At 35.5% G+C, this 23,488-nt stretch overlaps 3 protein-coding genes across 14 annotated transcripts in view; 2 read left to right on the top strand and 1 right to left on the bottom strand.

The window, feature by feature from the left end:
* The first annotated feature begins 1,071 nt into the window (after nucleotides 1-1,071).
* Nucleotides 1,072-5,763, top strand: si:ch211-147a11.3. 3 transcript variants are annotated; one of them, XM_005166903.6, is made up of 4 exons: nucleotides 1,303-1,367; nucleotides 2,043-2,120; nucleotides 2,286-2,657; nucleotides 4,671-5,763. In XM_005166903.6, exons 1-4 carry the CDS (start codon nucleotides 1,353-1,355, stop codon nucleotides 4,770-4,772), a joined length of 567 nt encoding a protein of 188 aa, XP_005166960.1. In that variant the 5' UTR covers nucleotides 1,303-1,352; the 3' UTR covers nucleotides 4,773-5,763. The 3 variants fall into 3 exon arrangements, with proteins under 3 accessions (NP_001038302.1, XP_005166960.1, XP_005166959.1); XM_005166902.5 differs by having other exon boundaries at nucleotides 2,283-2,657; NM_001044837.1 differs by lacking the exon at nucleotides 2,043-2,120 and having other exon boundaries at nucleotides 1,072-1,367; nucleotides 2,283-2,657; nucleotides 4,671-4,834.
* Nucleotides 5,764-6,165: 402 nt separating this feature from the next.
* On the bottom strand, nucleotides 6,166-12,125 carry dffb (DNA fragmentation factor, beta polypeptide (caspase-activated DNase)). Of its 2 annotated transcripts, none has more exons than XR_012383586.1 (7): nucleotides 11,972-12,125; nucleotides 11,756-11,882; nucleotides 10,822-11,010; nucleotides 9,549-9,628; nucleotides 8,417-9,432; nucleotides 7,226-7,326; nucleotides 6,166-6,711 (listed from the first exon to the last, which is right to left on the bottom strand). XR_012383586.1 is itself a non-coding variant. In NM_194404.1 (7 exon segments), coding segments are annotated over 7 exon segments (1,002 nt in total). In that variant the 5' UTR covers nucleotides 12,092-12,115; the 3' UTR covers nucleotides 6,368-6,500.
* A 2,969-nt stretch (nucleotides 12,126-15,094) lies between these two features.
* The window catches only part of nphp4 (nephronophthisis 4), a 296,460-nt gene continuing 288,066 nt past the window's right edge, over nucleotides 15,095-23,488 (top strand). For all 9 annotated transcript variants that reach the window (XR_012384296.1, XM_073910322.1, XM_068223140.2 and 6 more), the window contains exons 1-2: nucleotides 15,095-15,671; nucleotides 16,717-16,863. Coding sequence is in view for 8 of the 9 variants with exons in the window: in XM_073910322.1 (XP_073766423.1) it covers nucleotides 15,537-15,671; nucleotides 16,717-16,863 (282 nt within the window). In the remaining variant the exon portion in view is untranslated. The remainder of the gene's footprint in view (nucleotides 15,672-16,716; nucleotides 16,864-23,488) is intronic.

Here is a 23,488-nt window from a genome sequence, read left to right as displayed (position 1 = left end):
TTGAACTGGTAAAAACGTGTGGCAGTGATCCTGTAAAATAATCGGCTGTCTGCCCTCCTCTCTCCTCCTCTATAGCCTACCTGCTACGGGCTCTCTGGTCACACACAACAGCTGTGCAAGCGTAGTAAATGTGGGTTCCTTGCAAACAGGACTAATTACGTATGCTATTTAATGTAAATATTGGAGTTGAACTTAATTTTATTTCCACTTTACTTGTAATGTTCATAAATCTCTGTTGATGTCCCTCCCTCCCACACATACACTATGAAAGATGCTAGTTGACACTATGCAGTTGAGCAGCACCAAACTTACACTGATATATTTTTTTAGTTTTGAGCGCCCTCGTGTGGTTGATAACCAGAGCTTCACTGAACTTGGCTTTTAGCATTTACAATATTGACAGCATACAGTAGGCTGTGGATGAAGGGTGGATGAAAACAAAGTGTAAAGGACACACACAACCACACAGTGTACATGGGCTATATATTTTGGCTGGTTTACGACGAGGTGATTGTTGGAAATATTTGGAAAAAAATTAAAAGTTTAATAAAATGAACACATCGACTATAAAATAAACAAATATAAATATTAAAATGTTTCAATAGTTGATAACATTACACACATATTACTAATTGTTAATACATAAATTCAAAATAAACTATAAATCAAATTTGTAAGCAAATGTGTAAATAAATACTGTTGTCTTATATGTCTAGAAAGGGCAGGACTAACAAATGAAAATGTATAAACAAGTCTGCTAATAACTAGAAACCATCCAATCACCACCATATAAAGGTTTGAGGCTTCTTCTCGTTTACTTAGGTCATTCACATGACAGTTCGATTGTACATAATTTCATTTAAAGTCAGATTGCAGGCAACTCAAACAAGATTACAAAAACATTTAAGAAAATATGACTGTTTTATCCTACATTCTAATCAAACAGGAGGGCGTATTATTTTTTCACGGTCGTCTCATTATAAGAGGCTGGATGTAGGCTATTTAACATCGTATTCGCGTCGCGTTAGGCACTGTAGCCTATATAGCTGTGATGACTCATTCGACATATTTCTACGATGAATAGCTAGTCTAACTGACCACCCCATTTAGTTTAGTCGTTACTCTGTGGTAAACCAAATTTCAGTGTTTTTGTACAAAAGAACGATAACTGCTGTTACTCGATGAACATCAGCCGCTGACAAAGATACGCGTTTATTACATAAATAAAGTTTTCAACCGGGAACTCGTGATTCTGCACAGTGTAGATTATCGTATATGGGCGGGACTTCAGTGGTTACCGGAGATAAACACAGGCTGGAGTCAGCGCTCGGTTTTGGACGCCTAAACTTTCAATGAGGGCGAAGCAGGTAAAATAACCGGATTCTTTCAGTACTTGATCTTTTGAAAAGAACATTACTGTTTGCTATAATCTGGACGTGCACAATAGGCTTTGAGTTTACTTACTTTACAGTGTTAGCGTTTTGTGTTAATTTAGTTACGTTAACGAAGTAGCTAAAGTTTTGGGCATTCAGCTGGTCTTGTTTGAAACACGTGCTTTCAATGTTAAGCAGTGTGTTTTTACTGGTGTGTTTTTGTTAAACGCTAAATTTCCCAGCAGCAGCAGTAGTGTTGAAGATTTGAATCTTCCAGTGAACCGAATCTTTTGAATCGGATGACAATGAAGATCCGTCTACGAATCAATTGAGTGATCCGTCGTTGTTCCGTTTTTTAATTGAAATTTACGTATTTTTCGCACACCTATAGGTCGTTTTATTTGTTTAAAGTCATGTTATAGATTCGCATCATCATGGTCCATCTTTCTACCAAGTTAGATTCATTCCTTTGTTGCGAAAAATGAGTAGTACATTTCGTTAATTTTTTTTTTTTTCACATTAAAATGCTCTAAAAGCATTAAAGTCAACAGCAAACCCCACCCTGTTCGGTTAAAACGAAGCGCCGCTATCCAGAAGTCATTTGGTTAAACACGGATGCATAATTGATCGTATGATGTCCCTAATAAAAGTGTTGTTCTCTGGTTTCAGACTGTCGTTGTGAGCCTCGGACAGCGAGTGTGCGGCGCTGTCTCTTTAAACCCGCCCGGTGTGAAAAGTTCAGTCAAGGTCAGTGTCAGTGTCTACACAACCATCTCCTCCCCGCAGTTTCCGTTTGTCGGCTACAGTTCGCTACAATGTAACGAGCGTTCCCACGATGGGTCTGAAGCTGCACTGATATATTGTATTTACTGCGCACATTCGCATTTATTCTCTGCGTGTTCTCGACAGAAGGCGGCAAAGAGGAGAGTTCTGCTGCAGAGATCGGCGCCTGATATCGCGCGCGCTGTGCGACAGATGGCTGGCGACGGCGGCGAGGCCAAGCGGCTCCCGAAGAGACCCTTTCACGGCGAAGTAGAGGAGAACTCAAGCGCGGCTGTGGATGGAAACGTTAAAATTCAGCCCGGGAAAAAGGCTCCTGGTGAACGGCGTGGTAAGGAGAACTCCGCCGCCAAGTGCACGGGTTTGACAAGCGGCTCCGCAGAGGCGAAGATGGAGCAGAGCGTTCACGGCTCGCAGACCACAGACCCGAGCGTTTTCTTCGACGAGGACAGCAATCATGTTTTCCCTGTGGAGCAGTTCTTTGGGAACCTGGATGTTGTTGAGGTAAACCGATTCAGAGCTTATGTTTTCATTATTGGGAGTCAGTGGAGAAATGCAGCGAAATGGCGCTGGATTTAAACTCATTTCAATACGCTGCTATCATGCGTGACCAGCATTTACCTTTGGGTTTGAACCTTTTAAAGAGACCTTATTTTTTTACAGTGATACATTCACGTCTTTTTTACACGGCTGGTAGAAAAAAAGTCACGTGGCCAGAGCTTGACGTCTGTTTTGAAGCTCTGTAAAAGGAATCGTGAACGACAAATCGGCAAACATAATTAAATATTGTTTATACGCATTTTTATGCAGCCTAACATTTACATTTTTATTACAAACAGGGTGCGAATTACAGGGGGGTTTGGGGGGAGCTCCCCCCCAATTAATGCTTGATCCCCCATGAAGGACGTCAAACAAGAAATATAGGGGTCAGCCCTTAATACTAATTATTTAAATAATAGACAGACATGTTATCACCACACAATGGTTCGTACTACTGTGGAAAATATTCTTTCAACAGACTGAAACTGCAGATGTGGACCACCGATAGACATCGTGTGTTCAAAAGACTGTTTTCTCTTAAAATAGGAATTTGTTTCCACATTCAGCCTAAAAGTACAATAAAATTTAATTCTTAATTAGCTAATCAGAGGATACTGTAGAGCAGAATACTCTAAATATCCCTCACAACACTGAAAACTTAAATATGCTTAAATACGTGTTAATAAATAAATTAGATGTAATTTAAATAAATGCATAAATTTGATTCACTTGAAGTATATGCATTACACAAACGAATATTACCAAAAATTTATAAAATTTATAATTCGCACCCTGATTACAAACCCTTGCTTTGAGGCTATAAAAGAAGAAAAAATAACTACATTGAATTCATTTAATTAGGAAAAATATAAAAATTTGTTGTAAGGTTTACTAGTTCACGTGAATATTTATATTTATTAATATATTTGCCAGCTTCAATTGATTGTACCGTTATTTTTTATTCATTTTATTTTATTGCTTTTAATACTATTACATTTCTGCTTTATTTTCCATTGTTGCAGTATTCTTGGTGTTTTAATCAATAGAATACCAATAATATACAGTGCTCAGCATGTATGAGTACACCCCTCACAAATCTGTCTTTTAAATGTACATTTGTAAAAGGAAGCTATACAATATTATATTTGTGCAAATACATTAGATTAGTCAGTACTGAAGCCAAATCTGGAGCTTATATCAAAAAAAAAAAAAAACTTTTATGTTGTAGAAAAATTTTAAATACGAAAATATCAGGAGAAGCAAAATAATCAAAAATTTAGTTGTAATTTCTTTGCAATATTTTGCTTGGATTTAATTGTATTTCAATTCATCTAAATATGTTTGGTGACTAAAACATTATTTTAATAAATATAGCTGTTTAATAAATCTGTTCTGTTTAAATGCACAAATATTGCCTATATTCACTGAGAAATGGATACAAATATTAATTTTTAAAATGGGCTGTAATCTATGCTGAGCACTGTATATTATAGTATATTTTGATTTGTTTATATTTTTAACATTTGCGTGTATTAGAATTTAATAATAGAATGCAAAAATATGTAGAACTTGTTTTACATAATTAAAAAAAAGAAAGAAAATACTTTAATATGTAGTACATTACAATTAATTCCTATATTTCTCGGAGAAAACGTTAAACAAACAAGTTAAATACCAGTTTGCAGGAAGTGAGCGTTCATGGCCCTTTGCCCCAGTAACATAACTCTGCCCTATGTTAAGCTTTTCAGATAAATAACATGCAGCCAGATGGCTTTGTTTGCACACAGTAATCCAGAAATATTGAGGTTAATACAAGAGCATGTAGGATTATAAGAGTGAACTTCTGTGGATGATTTTCATCAGAGTGTCAAATAGCAGCAGGTGTCTGCTTGAATTCTCCGTGCACAATAGCCAACTCTCATTAATGCATTTTTAACACGGCTTAATTTTTAAACAGTCCGGCTTGATTTATTTCAGGATTACCCCCGCAGAACTCCAGGCAGCAAAAGAATGACCCGGAGAGAGTACAGGAGCATGCATTACTATGCCAAAGAGGACAGTGAAGAAGAGCATCTATGAGGACTAAATCACTTCAGCTGCCGCTTGCAGGAGTACAAATGACTGAAGAAGCGTCATGCTGGTAAAATGGACTTGATTTGTTTTAAAACAAGCTATTTTATTCTCTTAACAATAGAGATGCCCTGTGTTGTTCAATCGGTAATGAGGCACATTATAATCAAATGCAGAAATCCTGTGCATCCCTAATTATAAACTTAAGAGCATTCATTCAAGTGCTGCACTAAAAGAATGTACAGTAAAAGGTTTTATGTGAGATTTCTGGTTTAAAGCATCATGTGATTTGTCCCGAAAGAAGGCTATTTAAGGAAAACTTGCGTACAAGTGTAATGGGGTTTCTACCATTTGTTGTTACTTATGCGTTCATCCATCAAGTGCCTCATGTTTGATATTTAGACTTCGAAAGCAATTGAATACTAGCCTGTCCTTTATGAATTTGGCACTTTTAAACATTCTTTGTTGAGAATGAATCCATTTGTTTTTGGAAAAAAAACACTTTATACTTCAGAGTTGGTGCTGTATAATTGAAAGATAAAGCATGTAGATTTGACATATCTTAATTGCTCTTTGATATGCTCGATGTAAAGAATTTATATTGGCGTCTCAAATTAAGAGGATTTTATTGTAAGATTTTATTGTGAAATTGTCATTTTTAACATACAATTTGAATCTGTTATATGCATGTGGCTCCATCAGAATTTGTCTGTATATGATATTTGTAAATTCGTCCGGATTTGCACTAACAAGATGTAACATTTTTACAGATGTAGTTTATTTGCGATTATGTATGAGGTAAAACTTGTAGAAAGTGTGATTTTTGAAGTTTATATTTTTCTATTGACGTGGTGAATCAAGTGCTAATTTTTGCTACCAAATGCCTTGTATGTACATGAAATGTAACTTATTTAATTTCTGATCTTCAGTGTATTATCATACAAAAAGCTAGAATACTCCGTCCAGACAAAATAAACCTCATTTATGATTTGGGAAACAATTACCTGGTTTCTAAATTAATGTCTGATTTTTTTTTTTTTTTTTTTTTTTTTTTTAAGTGTGATGAAAGTGTGATGGCTTTTTTGACAAGTGTTTTTTTATCCACCCAAAAAAGCTTGAGTGAAAAAGTAGCTGATTATATGTTACAAAAGTCAGAGTTTGATGACCACTGCATACATATAGCATTGTTTTCACAGATCCATGTAAATGGGATTATTTTTTTTACAATGCTGCTGTAAGGAGAAACCTCTGTTTTCAGCACTTCATTGTGTAACTGTACCCACAGCTTGTTGAAAAAAGTACTGCAGACACTCACTGTACAAAAACATTCTGTTCCCAGAGATGACGATAGAAGATTCAGATGATAAATCAGTGGCTTTTGGCTGAAAGCATGATAAGGAAATTTAGATAAACACAGATTTTTATCAAAGACTTTTAGAGCTAAAAAAAGTAAATCCTGAAAAAGTATGCTACATTATTTAAAAGCAAATGTTTTTGTACAAAAATTGTATAAAAGTACAGTACTCAAGCAAAATAATGTAAAAACTAAATCAGTCACTGTTTAAAGCCCTGATAAAGTAAATAATTTGAAGACAAATGTTGTGGTATTCAAATATTGTTCACAGCACTCAAATAAGATCAAACCTGAGAAGTTCAGTAATTTGAAGAAGGCTTACGATTCACCAAAGCTGAAACTTTTTGGACTAAGCTGCATATTTCATAAGAGGATTATGGATGTCATTTTACAGTCTTCTTGACCCGTTTGTAGATTTTTCGGGAGTCACAGCTGAGCTCATGGGCCCCTTTCTTATGACAGACGATGTGAACAAGCTTGAGATTCTCTCTGGTGAACAAGAGTTTGTAAAAATAATCCACATTTATATCATTGCTCTTATTGGCCTCCAGTGCCTTGGCGAGAGCAGGAATGACAGTCCTCTTCTTTTCTATCCTGAAAAAGACACGCTTTTCTTAGATCCTGTTTACACATTTTTGATGATCATATCAGAGGTGGGTGATGCAGGAGTAAACAAGGTATGATACACTTTTTCTAATTTTGATTTATTCAAATTTTTAAATGTAGTCTAAAATGCATAAAAAAAATATTGTGTATACTCCATTATGTTTGCTGTTTGTTCAAAGTAGCTGTTTTAAAATGAGCCGAAGCAACACAATTCTTGATGTATTTTTGGGACAACTTTGTTTTAATTTTAATCCACTTAAATTTGTAAAAATTAAATTAACAATTTCTTCATGTTGTCCAAATCCAAATCAATTGTGTGGAGTCTAGCATTTTTATAGTGTAAGTTTACCAACAGCTGACTTTACATCATTTCAGAAATGAAATGATAAAATGTGACCTGCAAATTAGTGTAACTGACCTCCTTTTTACTTTTAACAATAATGTTTATAAAATGTTGACTTATTTCACAGACAATACAGTAAATATAAATGCTACTACTCACAGGTGGTCAAGATTCCAGGTGCTGAACAGGATTCTGCTCTCGCGGTTTCCGTATGGGTTTATTGAATGCAGAAAATTGCAGCTGTTCTCATCAAAAGCACCCTGTTACAGCAAGAAAGGAGAGATTTTATTTATGAAAACAAAGGGAAAAGCATAAATTATGTACTTATGGGGCCAGACATGCTTTTATAATTTATATCAAAAGAACATTTAAATAAGCCTTTTTTATTTTATTTTTTAGATTAACCATTTTAATTTTAGCTAAAATAGATTTTTATAAAATGTTTGTTTTTTTAATGCACTGTATTTATGGTATGTTGTTGAATGTTTAATAAGTATGTAGGCAATAAAAATAAAATCACTGAAAAAAATGGTTCAATGGATTTACTAAATTTTTTAAAGTAAGTGGTTGCAAACAATTTATATGGGCTGAATTTAAACAAATTAAATGTAGCAATGTCCAACTCAATTTGTTTTTATTTTAGCTCATATGAATCGTTTGCAAACACCTTAAAATGTTGGTAAATCCAATGGTACTTTAACATAACTCTAAAAAAATATGAAATCAATCACAGTTTAAAGATCCTAAAAAAGTATGTAACATTATTTTAAGGGCCATGAAACCCCCTCGTTTTAGCAGGGTGTTTTCACACCTCTACTTTGGAAAAAGTCAGAAAAGTGGGCGTGTCCAGCTCTGTTTAGGGGGGAGTGTCGGAGGAAGAAAAGAGGCATGGTGTGGGAGTGTCTATTTGGGCGCGCTGAATTTCAGAGTCAAAACACACACCCACAGCGGACAATGTGACTGTGTTTACATGGACATCTGTAGTCGAATTATTTGCCAAATTATTAAATGGTGGACTTTAACTGCAGTTTGGCTCTTTCATTCAGGGAATTCATTCATGTCCCTCGCGACAAACGAGATATTTGATTCGAGGAGCTGCTCTAAGCGTGTATTTTTCATGCAATGTTTGATACCGCACGGCGAATGAGAGAAAAAAAACTCAGCATTTCCCGGAAACTTAGATGCACACGGCAGGTAGTGTCAGAAAGCCGCGTGTGTTATTCCGGTCACAAAATCCTACTCGAGGTTATAGTTTGGTTGTAGTCCTAACTTGTTTACACGGTGCAATAGTTTTTTCGATACGAATAAAATACGAACTGAATAAACATAGAGCACTGGTCGCTCGCTTACCAAATCTGTAGAGGCAGGACAATCCACAGCAACTAGAGCCACGTCTTTATTTAGAGGAGACTACAAGCGAATCCGGATCTCAGCATTTGCAGATGAGAACAGCTCTCAGGTGAACAATAATCCTCCTTAGACACCCAAGTTATTGTTGTCGAGCGTCGCGTACACTGTTAATCCACACGTGATCCAGATGAGCTCTCACAGAGAGAAAATGAAAACGAAACTTAACGGCAGCAAACTATAAAAGCAACACTTCACGCTTGTTTTGCCAACACAACGTGGCGTCTTTGTCGTCTAAACACTGTGACAGTAATGAATATTAATGAAGTTGCACAATAGAGCGCGCTGATTGGTTTGAACCAAGCTTTACTTATGCATTAATGCATCACACTGTAAGACGTAATAAGACTCACTCTGGCACAGACGTCCAGTATGCTTGCTGGAATACAACGCTATTATGTCATGACTACGACGCAGCTTTAAAAATTCATTTCAAACCGGAAGTACGAATTTGCTTAAAATAACGCAAAAACAACCAATTTACACTGTTTAGTGAAATATAGGTGTCCTAATAGTGTTTTTAGCAGTGTGGGACACATATACGTCTGTCAACAGCTCAAAAAATGTGTTTTGGTGTTTCGTGACCCTTTAAACACCAGTGTTTTGGTACCACATGGTAGACAAAACAAAAATAAGGTAAAACCTGAAAATACTTGTTGGTTTTTAGCACATTTCTTTGAATTGAAAATATAAAATCAATCAGTCAGGGTTTAATAAGCATAAATACAGCAACTACTTTGATGGAAAATGTGTCTATACTGATAAGAAATGTCACAGAACAGCACCTGGCAGGAGAACCAGCCCTCTTCAGTGCAGAGTCTGTTGGCGTCCTTCTCTGATCTGTCAAAATAGGTGCCGTTGTACCTCGCAGCCTTCAGTTTCTCAGCCAAAGCCTCCGCCACCTTCTTATATTCACTTTTTGTTTTGGCATTTTGAATAGTTTGAGTATATCCATCAACCTACCGAGTGTGTAAAAATAAATCCTGATCAGAATGAGGGCATGTATCCTTAAATCATAAACTAAATACATTTCAACTAATTAAGATCTTAAGCAGAAATGAGTGCAGTTCGTCACCTCTTTTAAATATCCCCGGATTCTGCTCTCGCAATTGTACTTCATGTAAGCAGACTTGGTTTTAAAGCGGGTATCAATACCTATACGTAGACAAGAGAAATGAGAAAAAACACACACATACAGATGAAGTCAGAATTATTAGCCCCGCTTTGAATTTTTTTTCATTTTTTCATTTGAAATTTTTCTCAAATGATGTTTAACAGAGCAAGGAAATTTTCACAGTATGTCTGATAATATTTTTTTCCCTGGAGAAAGTCTTTCAGGTAGAATAAAAGCAGTTTAAAAAATTTTTAAAACCCATATTAAGGACAAAATTTGTTAGCCCCTTTAAGCTATTTTTTACGATAGTCTACTGAACAAACCATCATTTTACAATAACTTGCCTAATTACCATAACCTGCCTAGTTATAGGGTATATGCCGAAGCATACTAATAGGACTTTAAATTTGCCCGTAACCTGGGTTAGGCGCTTCCGGTGAACTGTATGCCAATGCAAAAATCAGCGCGTTTAAGGCCAGTCTTCTTTAAAAATCAGCGATCTCCACTGGCTGAGTGATATCTAATATAAAGTGGGTCTCGGATTGTACAAGAAGCACCGCATTAAATTACATTTTACCCGGCCATGTCTTTATAATATGAGCATTTATTTTACCCCAGTATATTCAATGGAGCTTCTGCGCTAGCCTGGAGATTCTGACGTGCATGTGCGAGTAAAAGCCTTTTGTCTCGTTTTACGCTTGAACAACTAAATGAATACCAAAGTTTTTTAACTGAATGTATTTTAATTACATTACAACATCAATACTGTAAAAAGAACCGTATAAAATGAAAAAATAAAAATCACAATAACAGGTCACCAGAAGTTCATCAGTATGGGTACAACACTAGCTTAACCTAGTTAAGCCTTTAAATGTCATTTTAAGCTATATAGAAATGTCTTGAAAAATATCTAGTCAAATATTGTGTACTGTCATCAAGACAATGATAAAATAAATAAGTTATTAGAGTTGTGTTATTAAAACTATTATGTTTAGAAATGTGATAAAAAATATTTTCTTTGTTAAACAGAAATTACGAAAAAAATAAACGAGGGCTAATAATACAGATTTCAACTGTATAAAAATTCATAATTAAAAGCAACAGTACAAAAATACGTGTGAAAACATTATTAATCATTGTCAATAAAGACTTTTTTTGTTGGTATTAATGATGCTAACATTGTATTGTATTATAATACATGTATTGCTATGTATTTTCCCCTGACTTATGTTACCTTCAAACCAGTCATGATCCTGTAGTCTGTTCTCCAGCTCTGAACGGTCCCTCAGGTTACTCAGCAGGTCTCCCAGGATCCTGCGGCGTTTGGGGGAACGTTCATCTGACAGAAGACCCTGTGCTGCACTGACCAGCAGCTCCTCTGTGTTTCTGTCCAGACCCAGCACTCGATTTATTTCATCTGCAACTGTACGAAATCAAAAGATAAGCCTGTTAGACAGCTTTTTCTTTTATGTTTCATTAAGGTAACGTTGGTTTTTATACACTGGTTTTATATTCGCACCAAATTCATTCATTTCACCGGTCTGTTTATTGTTTACCATCCTAATATTGCAATATTACATCCTAATATTGCAATAATTTTGAAATCTCATTAACCCCTGTGTGCTGTTTGGGATGTTTTCATCCACTCTGGAACGACTTTGAGTCCTAATTTGGCCACAAGTTTCTCTGTTTCAGCAAATAGAATGATTTTTTACACATATTTGGGACAATGCTTAGAAATTATTCAAAATTTTTTCAAAAATGTATTCAAAATGGCTGTTTTTGACTTCCATTATAATGGCATTTTTTGATTGCAAAGCCATGACGGCATATACTCATTTAACAGGGAAAAGCACCAGCAATCAAGACTGCATGATAATTTGATGTCATGGCTTTATAATAGAAGTCAATGTGTCAAAAACAGCCACAAACGAAACGAAAGGGTAGTCAGTTTGAACACTACACAAGTGTTAAGTATAACTCTTCCATTTTCAATTTCAATTTCATTGAATGTGAACCATGTTGTACATTCATAGTTTATAGCTGCTTATGATATTTCAGACTCAGTATTCAATTGAGCGTTATAAACAACATAGAGGCCGTTAAAATGAACATATGTGCGAATATAAACCAACTTTACGTCAATATATCAGTGTTGTCTGACTTACACCCATTCCAGCTCTGTCCATGGGGCAGGAGAACTAGATCTGTGTTATTAGGAAGATTTTGGAAATACTCTTCGGTAACTACTGTCCCATCCTCGTATAAGCAGACCAGTACACCGGAGCTGGATACCTGTAGATGAATTATGGATGTCTGATAACTGCATTACACAGTACAGTAATAGCGACGCTTTCTTCATCCGAAAGTACATTTTTTCTCACCTTCAGTAATTGACATCCTTTTTTAATCAGCTCCTTTAGGTTAACAGCCGCAATTCCGTATTTTCTAGCCTGGTTGGCGCTTCTTATCTTAACCAGTTTGGGTTTAGTTGTTTTGTGCATATTTCGCCTTCCGCAAATCTGAAGTTTCTTTTTCGCCGTTTGTTTGCAAAGAGCGACCAAAACAACGACGACACGTACATTGCCATCTAGTGGATGCAGGTGAATTAACACCTACTTTATACTGTATGTGGTTGTTTTTTTAAACCTCTTTATAAAACATTTAAATTCGCGTTCATGGATCACACACACATTTGCATTTAGTCAAAACAAATATAAGCTCATTATAAAATCTTAAGTATAATCATTTTAAAACTTTTATGAGGTGTGTATTTAACTAATTAGTAGCCTGTTTTTATTGCTGATTATTATTTTATTAGGTTTAAACATCATTAAAAATTTAAATATAAGAAGTAGAACATGAATACATTTTAATTAATGTTGTATCACAAAGCCCAGAAAATTAGCACGTTAGAAACAAAGGTTTACTAAGAAATTTGTTTTTTAATTTTTTTTAAAAGTTGTTAGCACAGCAGGAAGGTCACTGGTTTGAGTCCCGGGTGGGTCAGTTGGCGTTTCTGTGTTGAGTTTGCATGTTCTGCCCATGTTTGCGTGGGTTTCCTCCCGGTGCTTTAGTTTCCCCCACAATCCAAAGACATGCGCTTATAGGTGAATTGGGTAAGCTAAATTGTCTTTTGTGTGTGTGTGTGGGAATGATAGTGTATAGGGGTTTCCCAGTGATGGGTTGCAGCTGGAAAACATATGCTGATAAGTTGGCGGTTCATTCCACTGTGGTGGTGACCCCTGATGAAGAAAGGGACTAAGCTGAAGGAAAATGAATGAATGTATGAACATCCACATTTTTCTATAACGTGAAGTTTCAAAATATAATTTCGAGAGGAGCACGTGATATGATTGACCGCAGCTGGTCTCTCATCTACAATCATTAGTTAGCCAATCAGATTAATCCAAACTCACTATAAGTAGCCAAAAGCTAAAATGGCTCCCCTACCTTGGTTTTCAGAAGAATCCCCCATCCACCCCCTTTCTTCCTTTACGATGGGGAGCTCTCAAGAACTACCTGATCTCCTACTCTCCTTACATGCTCAATCTACCAGGTGGGAGCCATGGGCTCTATTATCTCCGAGCTCAGGGTTCTCTCCCGGGACAGCATGCCAAACCTGTTAACATTTGTCAAACAATATCTAAGTTTATAGTCAATATCTGACCGAAATTTATTTAAGAGTTCACTTAAATAAATCTTGGTCAAATGTGAATGTTGAAGCTGCAAGGATTGAAACTACCATGAAGATGAGAATTGCCATGCTTGGTGAATATGTCAAAAATTAACTTAAATGAACAGCTTCAAATTTCTCCTGAATTTGAGACACTTGGAGGAATGTTTTTGTTAAAGGACACAGTCTTTAGGCACTGTCAATTTTTTTTCTTTGTTGCTTTTTGACTTTTTATTGTGTTTTGTTTTCTTTAGTTTAATAATAAAACATCCGAAATAAAATTGAAGCCAGAAATGTTAGCCCCCTTTTTGATTATTATTATTATTATTTTTAACAATATTTCCCAAATGATTAACAGAGCAAGTAAATTTTCACAGTATGTCTGATAATATTTTTCTTCTGGAGAAAGTCTTAGTTGTTTGACTTCGGCTATAAAAGCAGTTTTTAATTTTTTAAAAGCCATTTTAAGGTCAAAATTATTAGCCCCTTTAAGGTATATATTTTCAATAGTCTACAGAACGAACCATCGTTATACAAAAATATATTGCCTAATTACCCTAACCTGCCTAGTTTGTAATAATTCAGGGGGGCTAATAATTCTGACTTCAACTGTACATCCTTAAGTGTTTCTTTTGTCACAATTTGTCAATCTATGTCTGTAGATTGAAATTACAGTGCATGTTTTTAAAGGATAAAGTCTTTAAATGATTTTTCTCCTATGCTGCATCTACACAAAGCTTCAGTTTTAAATCCGTATTCTCAGTGTTTATGTTAAACAATAATTTGCCTGATTATATTCATTATATCATTTTCTAAATTATGTAGTGATGAAAACAGCATCCCAAAATCATCTTTCTAAAAACATTACAGTATTTATCAAAAAATTATCTTGTGCCAGACGTCATCCAATGTTCAGATTTTTGTTTTAGGAATCAATGCAATTTAGTGCACACTGTAAAAACAATCTTGTTTAATTAACAGTAAATTACTGGCAACAATTATCCAGTAGTTGCTGTATTTCATAAAACAGTAAAATTACTGTAATATTAATTACAATAGTATTACATTTACTGTAAAATGTAATACATCATTTCACTGTCTTTAAATACAATAGTGGTACACATACTGGAAACAGTACTTTACTGTACATTTTTACCATGCAGAACTACGGTAATTTAATGTTTCGTTTAATATTACTTCATAGTATTTTACAGTTATCAAATGTAATTTAATTGAAATAAAAATGTTCTAAAATTGTACGTGCTGTTTGCACCTTTTTGTAATACAAAACATCAGCAATTCTACAAAAGCAATTCTTAATTTAATCAAATAACTGGGAGAGTATGGCCATACATATTAAATCCGTTTTTTTTTTTTTTTTACCTTGTTCACAAATATATTTCTTTAAACCAGGGGTGTCTAATCGTGTTCCTGGACATCTACCTACATACAGATTTTAGTTCCAGCCCTGCTCCAACGCAGCTGCCTGTAATTATTAAGTGCTACCTGAGAGATTAATTAGCTAAATCAGGTGTGTTTGATCAGCGTTGAAGCTGAACTTTGCAAAAGAGATAATTTCTCCTTTTTCATTGAATCCTTCTTGTTAAGGAATGTAAAGTGATTTTGTTTATAATGAAACTACATGCTGGTTCTTTTTATTAAAGCAAAAAAATAAATACATTAAAAAATAATAATAATAATAAATAAATAAAATAACTTTGAATGAGGCAGTGTTCTTTACCGCCGAGCCGTACAGTGTCGCTGTCCAACAATCCTCGCACTTCTCCCGTGCAGAAAAGCGCCAAACCGCTCTTTAACCCACCCTAGCAACGACTGACAGACGCTATGGCAACCAGTACAGAGGGAATCTCTTCTGACAAGTACAGTAACGTTAGCTAAACAATGTATTTTCATTACAAAAGTAACAGTGTGTGTTACAGCTGACTCACTTATTGTTGTAAACGGACCCTAGTTAACAGCGACTGAAGCGTTAGTAGAAGAAAAGAAAAGCGACAAGAACAGCTGCTGTTCACTCAAATGAATGAACCTGGGTCTCTCGGGTAATTTAGCGCTTAACAGTTTTATTAGTCCAGCATCTGATCTGAATTAATTACCGTTAACACGAGCTTCACATTGGCCGTGGGAATGATTTAACAGCCCGTGAAGCTTTAAGGCGTTCCGGGGATGTTTGCCAGGATCATTAACGCTCAGTGACCGACAGAAAGCTTCCCTGGTAGATTGATAGTAACGTAAGTTATTGAGGAAAACCTCTGATGTCTGAGTGGAGAAGCGCTTTCCAGAGGAACCGCGTGATTCCGCCGCACAGTCAGACTGCTCGACAAGCGCCAGGATCTGCTCAGGGTCTGCAGCTGCTCTTCAAACACCTCGATGGACTTCACGTGACACAGGTGGATGGGGAATAAATATACTTATTACAATACTCTCATTTAAAGCACTATAAGTACAAATGATTTGCACAGACTGAATAAATACATGCAAATAAAAATAAATATTATGTAATGCTTTGCCTTTTTAAAAGCACATCATGAGACCACAATTAATTATATTATTTATATATTATTATTTATATATATGCTCAATGCAATATATTATTTATTCATCTTAATTAGTTTATTAATATAATGTAGTAAAAGTTTGTTATATGATATGATTACTTTGGATAAAAATATCATGGTTTCCAGGTTTTACACTATTATGATTACTGCTCTAAAATATAGCCTTTTTAAATGTCTGGGTAAAAACAAAAACTTTTTTTCCCTTTCAACACAATGTATTTTATTATGAGAAGCATTTAAAATATTTTGGAGCAGTAAACATGTCCGGCTAAATAATTATAATCAATCATTGACTTCTGTCAAACACAGATTTCTTTACAATTTAAAACAGTCTTACATATACCATAGGTATAACAGAAAATTTTGGCGGTTTTAAAAATTTGACTTCTCTAAACCGAGATATGCAAAACAAATTAATTTTCCCATGCCTAATCTGTAGTTTCTAGTAGTAAACATCAATGGCTCTTTAAAAAATGTATTTACCAAAAAAAGAAAAAAGAAAAAAAAGAAATGACTATTTGCTGAAAAAGGTTCCCACTCCTGCTCTGTCTTGTTTTTTGTCAAAATGTATTTAGCCACATATTATTTAGTTTTAACCTATTTGCTTTGTGATGTATTCATTATTTATTACTTTACACTTAGGGATTTTGCTTAATTTAGCAAACATCTTCCCCATATTCTTTTACATTATATACTGTAACAATAGCCTATAGTTTAAATTTAAATGTGGGCTTTTTATCTAGCCTAATTAATATGTGAATGTATGAGGTCATATATTTGTATTTTTCCCCTAATATTTATTTTTAGGCCACAGAAACTAAATTTATTGTTTCCTCTTTTTTTTTTTTATCTCTTCCTGTGGTTGGCATGACAACAGTCTGAGTCTCCGCCATCACTTCAGTATCAGCTGCGGGTGACCTTGTTTGACTCAGGTCACCAGCACTTCTTCGGGCGCACATGGAAGAGCGGCTCACACTCTGTCAGTGGCTCACCGGGTCAGAGCTATCGAGTGCTCTTCAATGAGGTACAATGACTCATTTCACACTGGCTCATGATATTTAGTGTTATTTCATGATGCAGCACCTGGCTAAGGGTGCAGTTCATGCAGAAGTTCCCTAACCTTCAGGCCCTATTCCCTGTAGTGGGGTTAAACTGCTCAAAATGAAAACTTGAATAGACTGCAGAATTACAGTAGCTGTATATCTGTGCAGTAAAGCTCTGCCAGACATGATTCCCTGTATGATTGCTGTGGGGGAAACTGCTTTCCTATCTTGGTGTCAATTTTGTTTTTGTAGAGAGGATATTTTCAGGGTAAAGGATCAGTAAGTCTCAAATTCAGGGACAAACAAAAAGTTTTTTTTTGTGATGGAGCAGTTTAGAAGTTCTTGCAATTTCCTGCAATAAATGTGAAAAACAACAACAAACAAACATTATTTAAAAAGTGTATTATATATTTAAAAATAATGAAGACCCCACTAACAGGTTAAAGTGATAGTTCACCCAGACCGAAAATCCTGTCATCATTTACTCGACCTTCACTTGTCTCAAACATGCTTGAGATTATTTTCTGAATCTGTTAAACACAAAATAAGTTATTTTGAAAAATGTTGGAAACCTGTAACCATTGACTTCCATGTTATACTATGGAAGTCAAGGGTTACACATTTCTCACCATTTAAAAATATCTTCTATCTATGTTTAACAGAAAAAGGACTCATATGGGTTTGGAATAATTAAATGGCGAGTAAATTGTAAATTTTATTTGATTCAGGGTATCCGTGTGGTCTTAATTACATCTTAATGTCTTAAATTCAGGAAAGTATTGTTTTGTAGGTCTTAAATCAATTTTAAACCACTTTATTTTTTCTATTTTCATGTAAAGCTACCTTATCGGGTAGCTCATTTCATCTCAATAAAACTTTTGACAAAAGTTTATTTATTAACTCTTATATAATATATCTTATATATTAAATGTAATTTAATAACTGTATTTTCTATTTATAAACACATGGTTTAATTTATTATCTTCTTTACAATAACATTTGTTTTTAATGGCTTTTTGATGTTTTAACTGGGCCATTAGAAAAAGTCCTTAGTGTTTACTGTTCGGCCATGTGTAAGTCTTACATTTTATTCAAAATGTTCTTAAAAAGGTCTTAAATTTGACTTAATGAAGCCTGTAGAACCCTGTTGGTTAACTATCTCTTTAAGTAAACATAAAATGACAGTTTTTACAAGTGTAAAATTACAAGTGTAACATTATTGTTTACAAACCATATTATTCATATATTTTTGTGGTTAAAATCCTGATTGGGAGATGATTAGGAGGCATGATTCGTTTTCAGTTAGCTGCTCTGTATTGTCCAACATACCTTGTTCATTTATTTTTGTTTAATGCTATAACTAGTAGTAAAGAAAGAGGAAGTGATGATCTGTATGCGTGCACTTGATCCATACTGCTGTTCAAAATTTGATAGGTTTGAACTTTTTCATATATTATTTACTGAAGTTTTGTTTGATTTGACAGAAAAAAGCACAGACTAAAGGATAGTACAGTGGATGTATTCTCAACAGAATTAATACATCAACTAAGTACTTTTCACTGCACTGTTTTTATAAACAGTTAGGAATTCAGAAATGCTACTTCGCTCACGTACTATTTTAGCTTGCTATGTAAGGATGCAAATAAATATGGATGCATAAGTGTTTCAGTTACATTGAATTGTAGATTTTCCAAAGGCTTTGACTTTGTTGAAGAAACATGAGCCCTGCAAAATCAAATTGCGACATAGGGGTTTTTAACATGAATGAGTCTTTGACAAACAGAAAGTTTTAAGTACAGTTTCAATGTCATTTTCATGTATGCTGCATCTGAAATTGCACACTACTCATTTATTTGATTTTGCACTTAGTACTCAAATTTAGTGAAGTACATTTTATATAGTGTGAATATGAGTAGTATTAAATGGTATTTTAATGTACTACATCCACCATTTATAATTATCAAATAACTTACCTGCGTCAGTTGCATTGTTTCACTCCCATTCAGAAATTTAATTTGCCTGGCTTTTATGGGATAGTTTAGTGTCCATTGGATGCGCACTTCAAAACCTCGTTGCAAGTCATCATGGTACTTCTCGCATTTTGTTTTTTAAGTACTTCAAATTTTTCTTATACTGGCAATTTTAGATGCACTATTACTGATGAATGCCTGATTAAAAAACATTTGAAAGCAGCTTAGATAACAGCTATTACCAGGAAAACCACTACATTTGAAGTTCCATAAGTGCCTCCTGTTGGCAGAGAATCAATATGCATTTACAATCAGCCTGTCTACTGTGTTCCTTCAGACCAGGGGTCACCAATCTCGTCCCTGGAGGGCCAGTGTTCCAGCAGAGTTTAGCTCCAACTTTTGAAGTTTCAATTATACCTTGCAAGACCTTGGTTAGCTTGTTCAGGTGTGTTTGATTAGGCTTGTAGTCAAACTCTGCAGGACACCGGTCCTCCAGGAACAAGTTCGGTCACCACTGCTTCAGACTGTAAAATTCAACTCAAATATAAATTTTCACCCAAGAAAGTGATTTCGCACACAGGAATCATTTGTCGTCATTGTTGTTGTCGTCACATGGAATCATTTGTTAATTTCTGAATTACAGTGAAATGAACCGGCAACTTATCCAGCATATGTTTTAAGCAGAGGATGGTGTTTCATCTGCAACCCAGCACTGGGAAACATCCATACACACTTGCATTAAAGGCTGATTTATACTTCTGCATCAAGTGCACACGTATGCTCCGGCACAGCCCACGCATGGTCGCATCGCCCTCGCTATGGCCGTCTGTAATGCTAACGTGCACCTCTCTAAAAATTTAACTACACATCGCCACGATGTGTAGCGCAAGCTCTGTGATTGGTCAGCTTAGTAGCACTGAAAAGTGTGGGCGGAGGTGAGAGCCACTGCGAGCCAATGGCGTGAGTGTTTACAAGTGTCGAGTCCTGTGAAGGAGCTCTAGATGGAAACTGTTGTATTGTGTTTATCTTATGATTAAAGTTGTTGCACGTCCACCGATTCCCACCCCAAAATAAGCCAGTTTGAGCCACTTGTACATTTAAGGTAGCGTTCAGAAAAAATAAAACACCCCTGAAGAAACTCGACACAGAGGAAAAATAAAAATCTACTGCCAGCTAGCGTTAAAGTACTATTGCAGAGCAACACAAACAGGGCGCAGAAATATAAATGCATGGCGATGTGCATTGCATGCGCCATGGGTCACGTTGATCATTCGATGCGAAGTAAAAATCAGACTTAACACACACACTCATACACCATGGCCAATTTTTTGTTTTGTTTCTCCAATTCACCTACACCACGTCTTTGGACTGTGGGGTAAACTGGACTAACTGGAGGTGATCCACAAGAACACAGGGAGAACATGCAAACTCCACTTGAACCAGTGACCTTCTTGCTGTGAGGCGACAGTGCTAATCACTGAGCCACTGTGCCGACCTTAAGACACTTTAGATTCAGAACAATTTATGACAGTCACTTGTTGCCACCTACAGTTCTGGTTTATATAACCTCAGAAACAGCCACTGAAAAAATCACAAAGCTGAATCAAATGTTTAAATGCGTCTGGTTTTAGGCACTATTTGTGGAAGTGCTTGCAATTGTGGAACTGTGTATTTTTATTTATTTATTTGCTGTGATGATAGCAGTCACCCTGACCCTGAGTGCAGTGCACATTATAAGGACAGACTGTTTTTTTTTTGTAATCTTTGCTACAGCACAAGTTTGTGTTAAAACTCTCTAGTTTGAAATAGCAGTGCTGGCAGCACACAGACTGAACCCAGCTGAGTTTATTGGAGATGATAGACGTGTTCTGGCCTCTCTTAGCAAGCACAATAAAGGGCCATCTGAAGGTGCGAATTTACTGTCCAGCTGTCCAAAAAACCACACACAGACACACACATTTCTGTCTGCATGCCTGGCATCAGTGTAATTCACTTAAATCTCCCATTTATAGGCTCTTAGATTCACAGAGTGGAGATAAAAGTTCTTGAAAATGTCCACTCTTGAGTCGGAGACCGTGGTTAATGTCTACTGCACGCTCCATTTCCAGCTTCCCACTGCGCATTTCTGTTTTATTACATGTTGCCATTTCTCCCCAAACAGCTGTGTGGCTCTGCATATTGCATTCCCTCTTGCCTTCATTTAAACCACTTGTTTTTTGTTGTCTAATCATTGGTTCACAATTACATTCCTTTGTTTTTTTGTTTTTTTGCCACAGCTGCCTGTGGCAAGTGAATTGAGAGAACTGACCCACCATTAAACTGTGTTTTATATTAGTATTATTAAAAAGAAGACATTTAGGGTTCCTATGTTTATGGATACATGAATTTTAATGACTTTCCCAGTTTTTTGAAAATCCTTTATTTTCAGAGGGATTCACTGGTGAATCATTCAGATTACTATGTGAAAATGCTTTAACCAGTGCAATGTTTCAGAACATAATATATAAAACATACATTTAGTACAAACGCCCATGATTTTTTTCATGGGTTTTAGCATTTTATTTTTATTTTCCAGACCTGAGGAAAGTAAAACAAATTAAGATTTTCCATAGATTTCCATAGTTTAATAAAACATTCCTGTTTTTACTGCATACATAAATTAATTCTGCTGCTTGTTCAAACTACTTAGCTAAAACAAAACAATTCTGGTGAATTTTTTTATTATTATCATTTTTTTAGGAAAACTTAAGTGCTTTGTTTAATCTATTTAAATTAGTTATGTTAACTGAATATATTTGTGTTGGGACAACATGAATGAATTATGTTCAACCCTGCACTGTTTACAGTGCACTTGGGCAATTATATGCATCCTTGGATGTGTAGAGAATGTGTTCAAAACATTACTAGAAGATGATCATTCATTCATTCATTCATTCATTCATTCATTCATTCATTCATTCATTCATTCATTCATTCAGTTTCTTTTCAGCTTAGTCTCTTTATTAATCTGGGGTCGCCACAGTCGAACCGCCAACTTATCCAACATATGTTTTACGCAGCAGATGGGAAACACCTATACACTCATGCGCTACAGGTGAATTGAATAAGCTAAATTGGCTGTTTTGCATGTGTGTTAATGCAAGTCTTTAGACTTGTGTGGGAAACCGGAGCACCCGGAGGAAACCCATATGAACAAAGGAAGAACATGCAAACTCCACACAGAACTGCCAACTGACCCAGCCGGGGCTCGAACCAGCAACCTTCTTGCTGTGAGGGGATCGTGCTACCCACTGCGCCACCATGACGCCCCGTTACTTGAAGAAGATCAATATTAATATTAGTCATAGCAGTGTTTTATTTATTATACAATTTGTTATAAATCATTTGCCTTACTCGTGTCAGTTATGTTGTAGCTCCTCATGCAATAGCAAGTAACTTGATTATTTACTTCCCAAAGCCAAATGCCACCTGCGTTCTGTGCTTGGCGAGAGTTAATTTTTGATCTTGCTTGAACCCCAATGTGATTCGCTAATTAGCCTGGCTAATTCATTTTCTGCTGTCGAACACGGAATGAGAGGTTCTTGTTTATGGAATTGTAATGTGCTAATTTCCACCATGTCAGTGTTGAAGTCGAATAAAATGTCTGAAACCCCAAGAGCAGCGGAAGCACAGAGGAGGGACCCTGAGATCACATAAGGTCTGTCAGACATGATGGATCTGTTTTAATATGAGCCGCGGAGAAAGACTCAAAACAGAGGGAGTGATTATAGAGGAGTGAAGATAGAATTTAAGTGAGGCTCTCCCTCTGGCCCAACTCTAATAGAGGGCTGTTATGACAAAGCCTGTGTTTGTGTGGAGATGTAGCAATCGATAAATCTCATTTGATCAGTGGCCTTCAGTTTCAGTAACATAAATCTGAATGCCTATGTTGATTTAGGTCTGAAAAGGAAGTGGTTTGTTAGATTAATTGGATAATTCTAAATTAAACCTTGCAGCTAATTTACTTACCCTCAGGAAATTCAAGATGTAGGTCACTTTTCCTTTCTTTTGTAGACCATAAAAACTAAACTAAACTAGACTAGACTGGGGCATACTAAACTAAGCCATAAAATATTTGTAGCTTAAACTGTTTCTTAAAATGAAAGTTAATAGCTGTTATTAAATAGGAGATAAATGTTGTTTTAATATGAAAAATTTATCTACATTTTGTATGTACTTTTTTATGTACTTTAACTTTTTTAAATGTACATTTTTACTTTTAAAACATTGTATTGATTAATTGAGAACTTTTTTTCCCAAAAAGGCTATTGTTTTGATGTCACCCAGCATAAATTTGTGGGTTTTCATCTTTTTTTAATTAAATTTTTTTTTTTTAAAACAATTTGTTCTTAAGTACTGGCGTAATTTTAAAAGTATCACTATAGCTCTGGTATATTAAAAACCCAAACAACACCCACCCCTATTTATGAAACAAAATGTTTGGTTATGCAGTAATCATTTTAATGGTCCCGAGCAGGTTCCTGATGCAAAATGAAGTATGTATTGTCATTAATTTGGTTTTGCCTTTTATATGTTTTTTTCACTCTCGAAATGTCTTCATAGCGAACAGGCTGGACCAATTGGCAGTTTTTTCCTG

Source organism: Danio rerio, chromosome 8 (assembly GCF_049306965.1).
Source record: "Danio rerio strain Tuebingen ecotype United States chromosome 8, GRCz12tu, whole genome shotgun sequence".
NCBI lineage: Eukaryota > Metazoa > Chordata > Actinopteri > Cypriniformes > Danionidae > Danio > Danio rerio.
Note: the sequence above shows the minus strand (reverse complement) of the source record. Positions and strands in the feature narration are given on the sequence as shown.

What these genes read in the sequence shown, in the direction of transcription:
- si:ch211-147a11.3 (XM_005166902.5), top strand. An exon ending in GTGTGAAAAGTTCAGTCAAG is followed by an intron (nt 2,121 to 2,282) that starts GTCAGTGTCAGT and finishes TGTTCTCGACAG; the next exon opens with AAGGCGGCAAAGAGGAGAGT. An exon ending in GGAACCTGGATGTTGTTGAG is followed by an intron (nt 2,658 to 4,670) that starts GTAAACCGATTC and finishes GATTTATTTCAG; the next exon opens with GATTACCCCCGCAGAACTCC.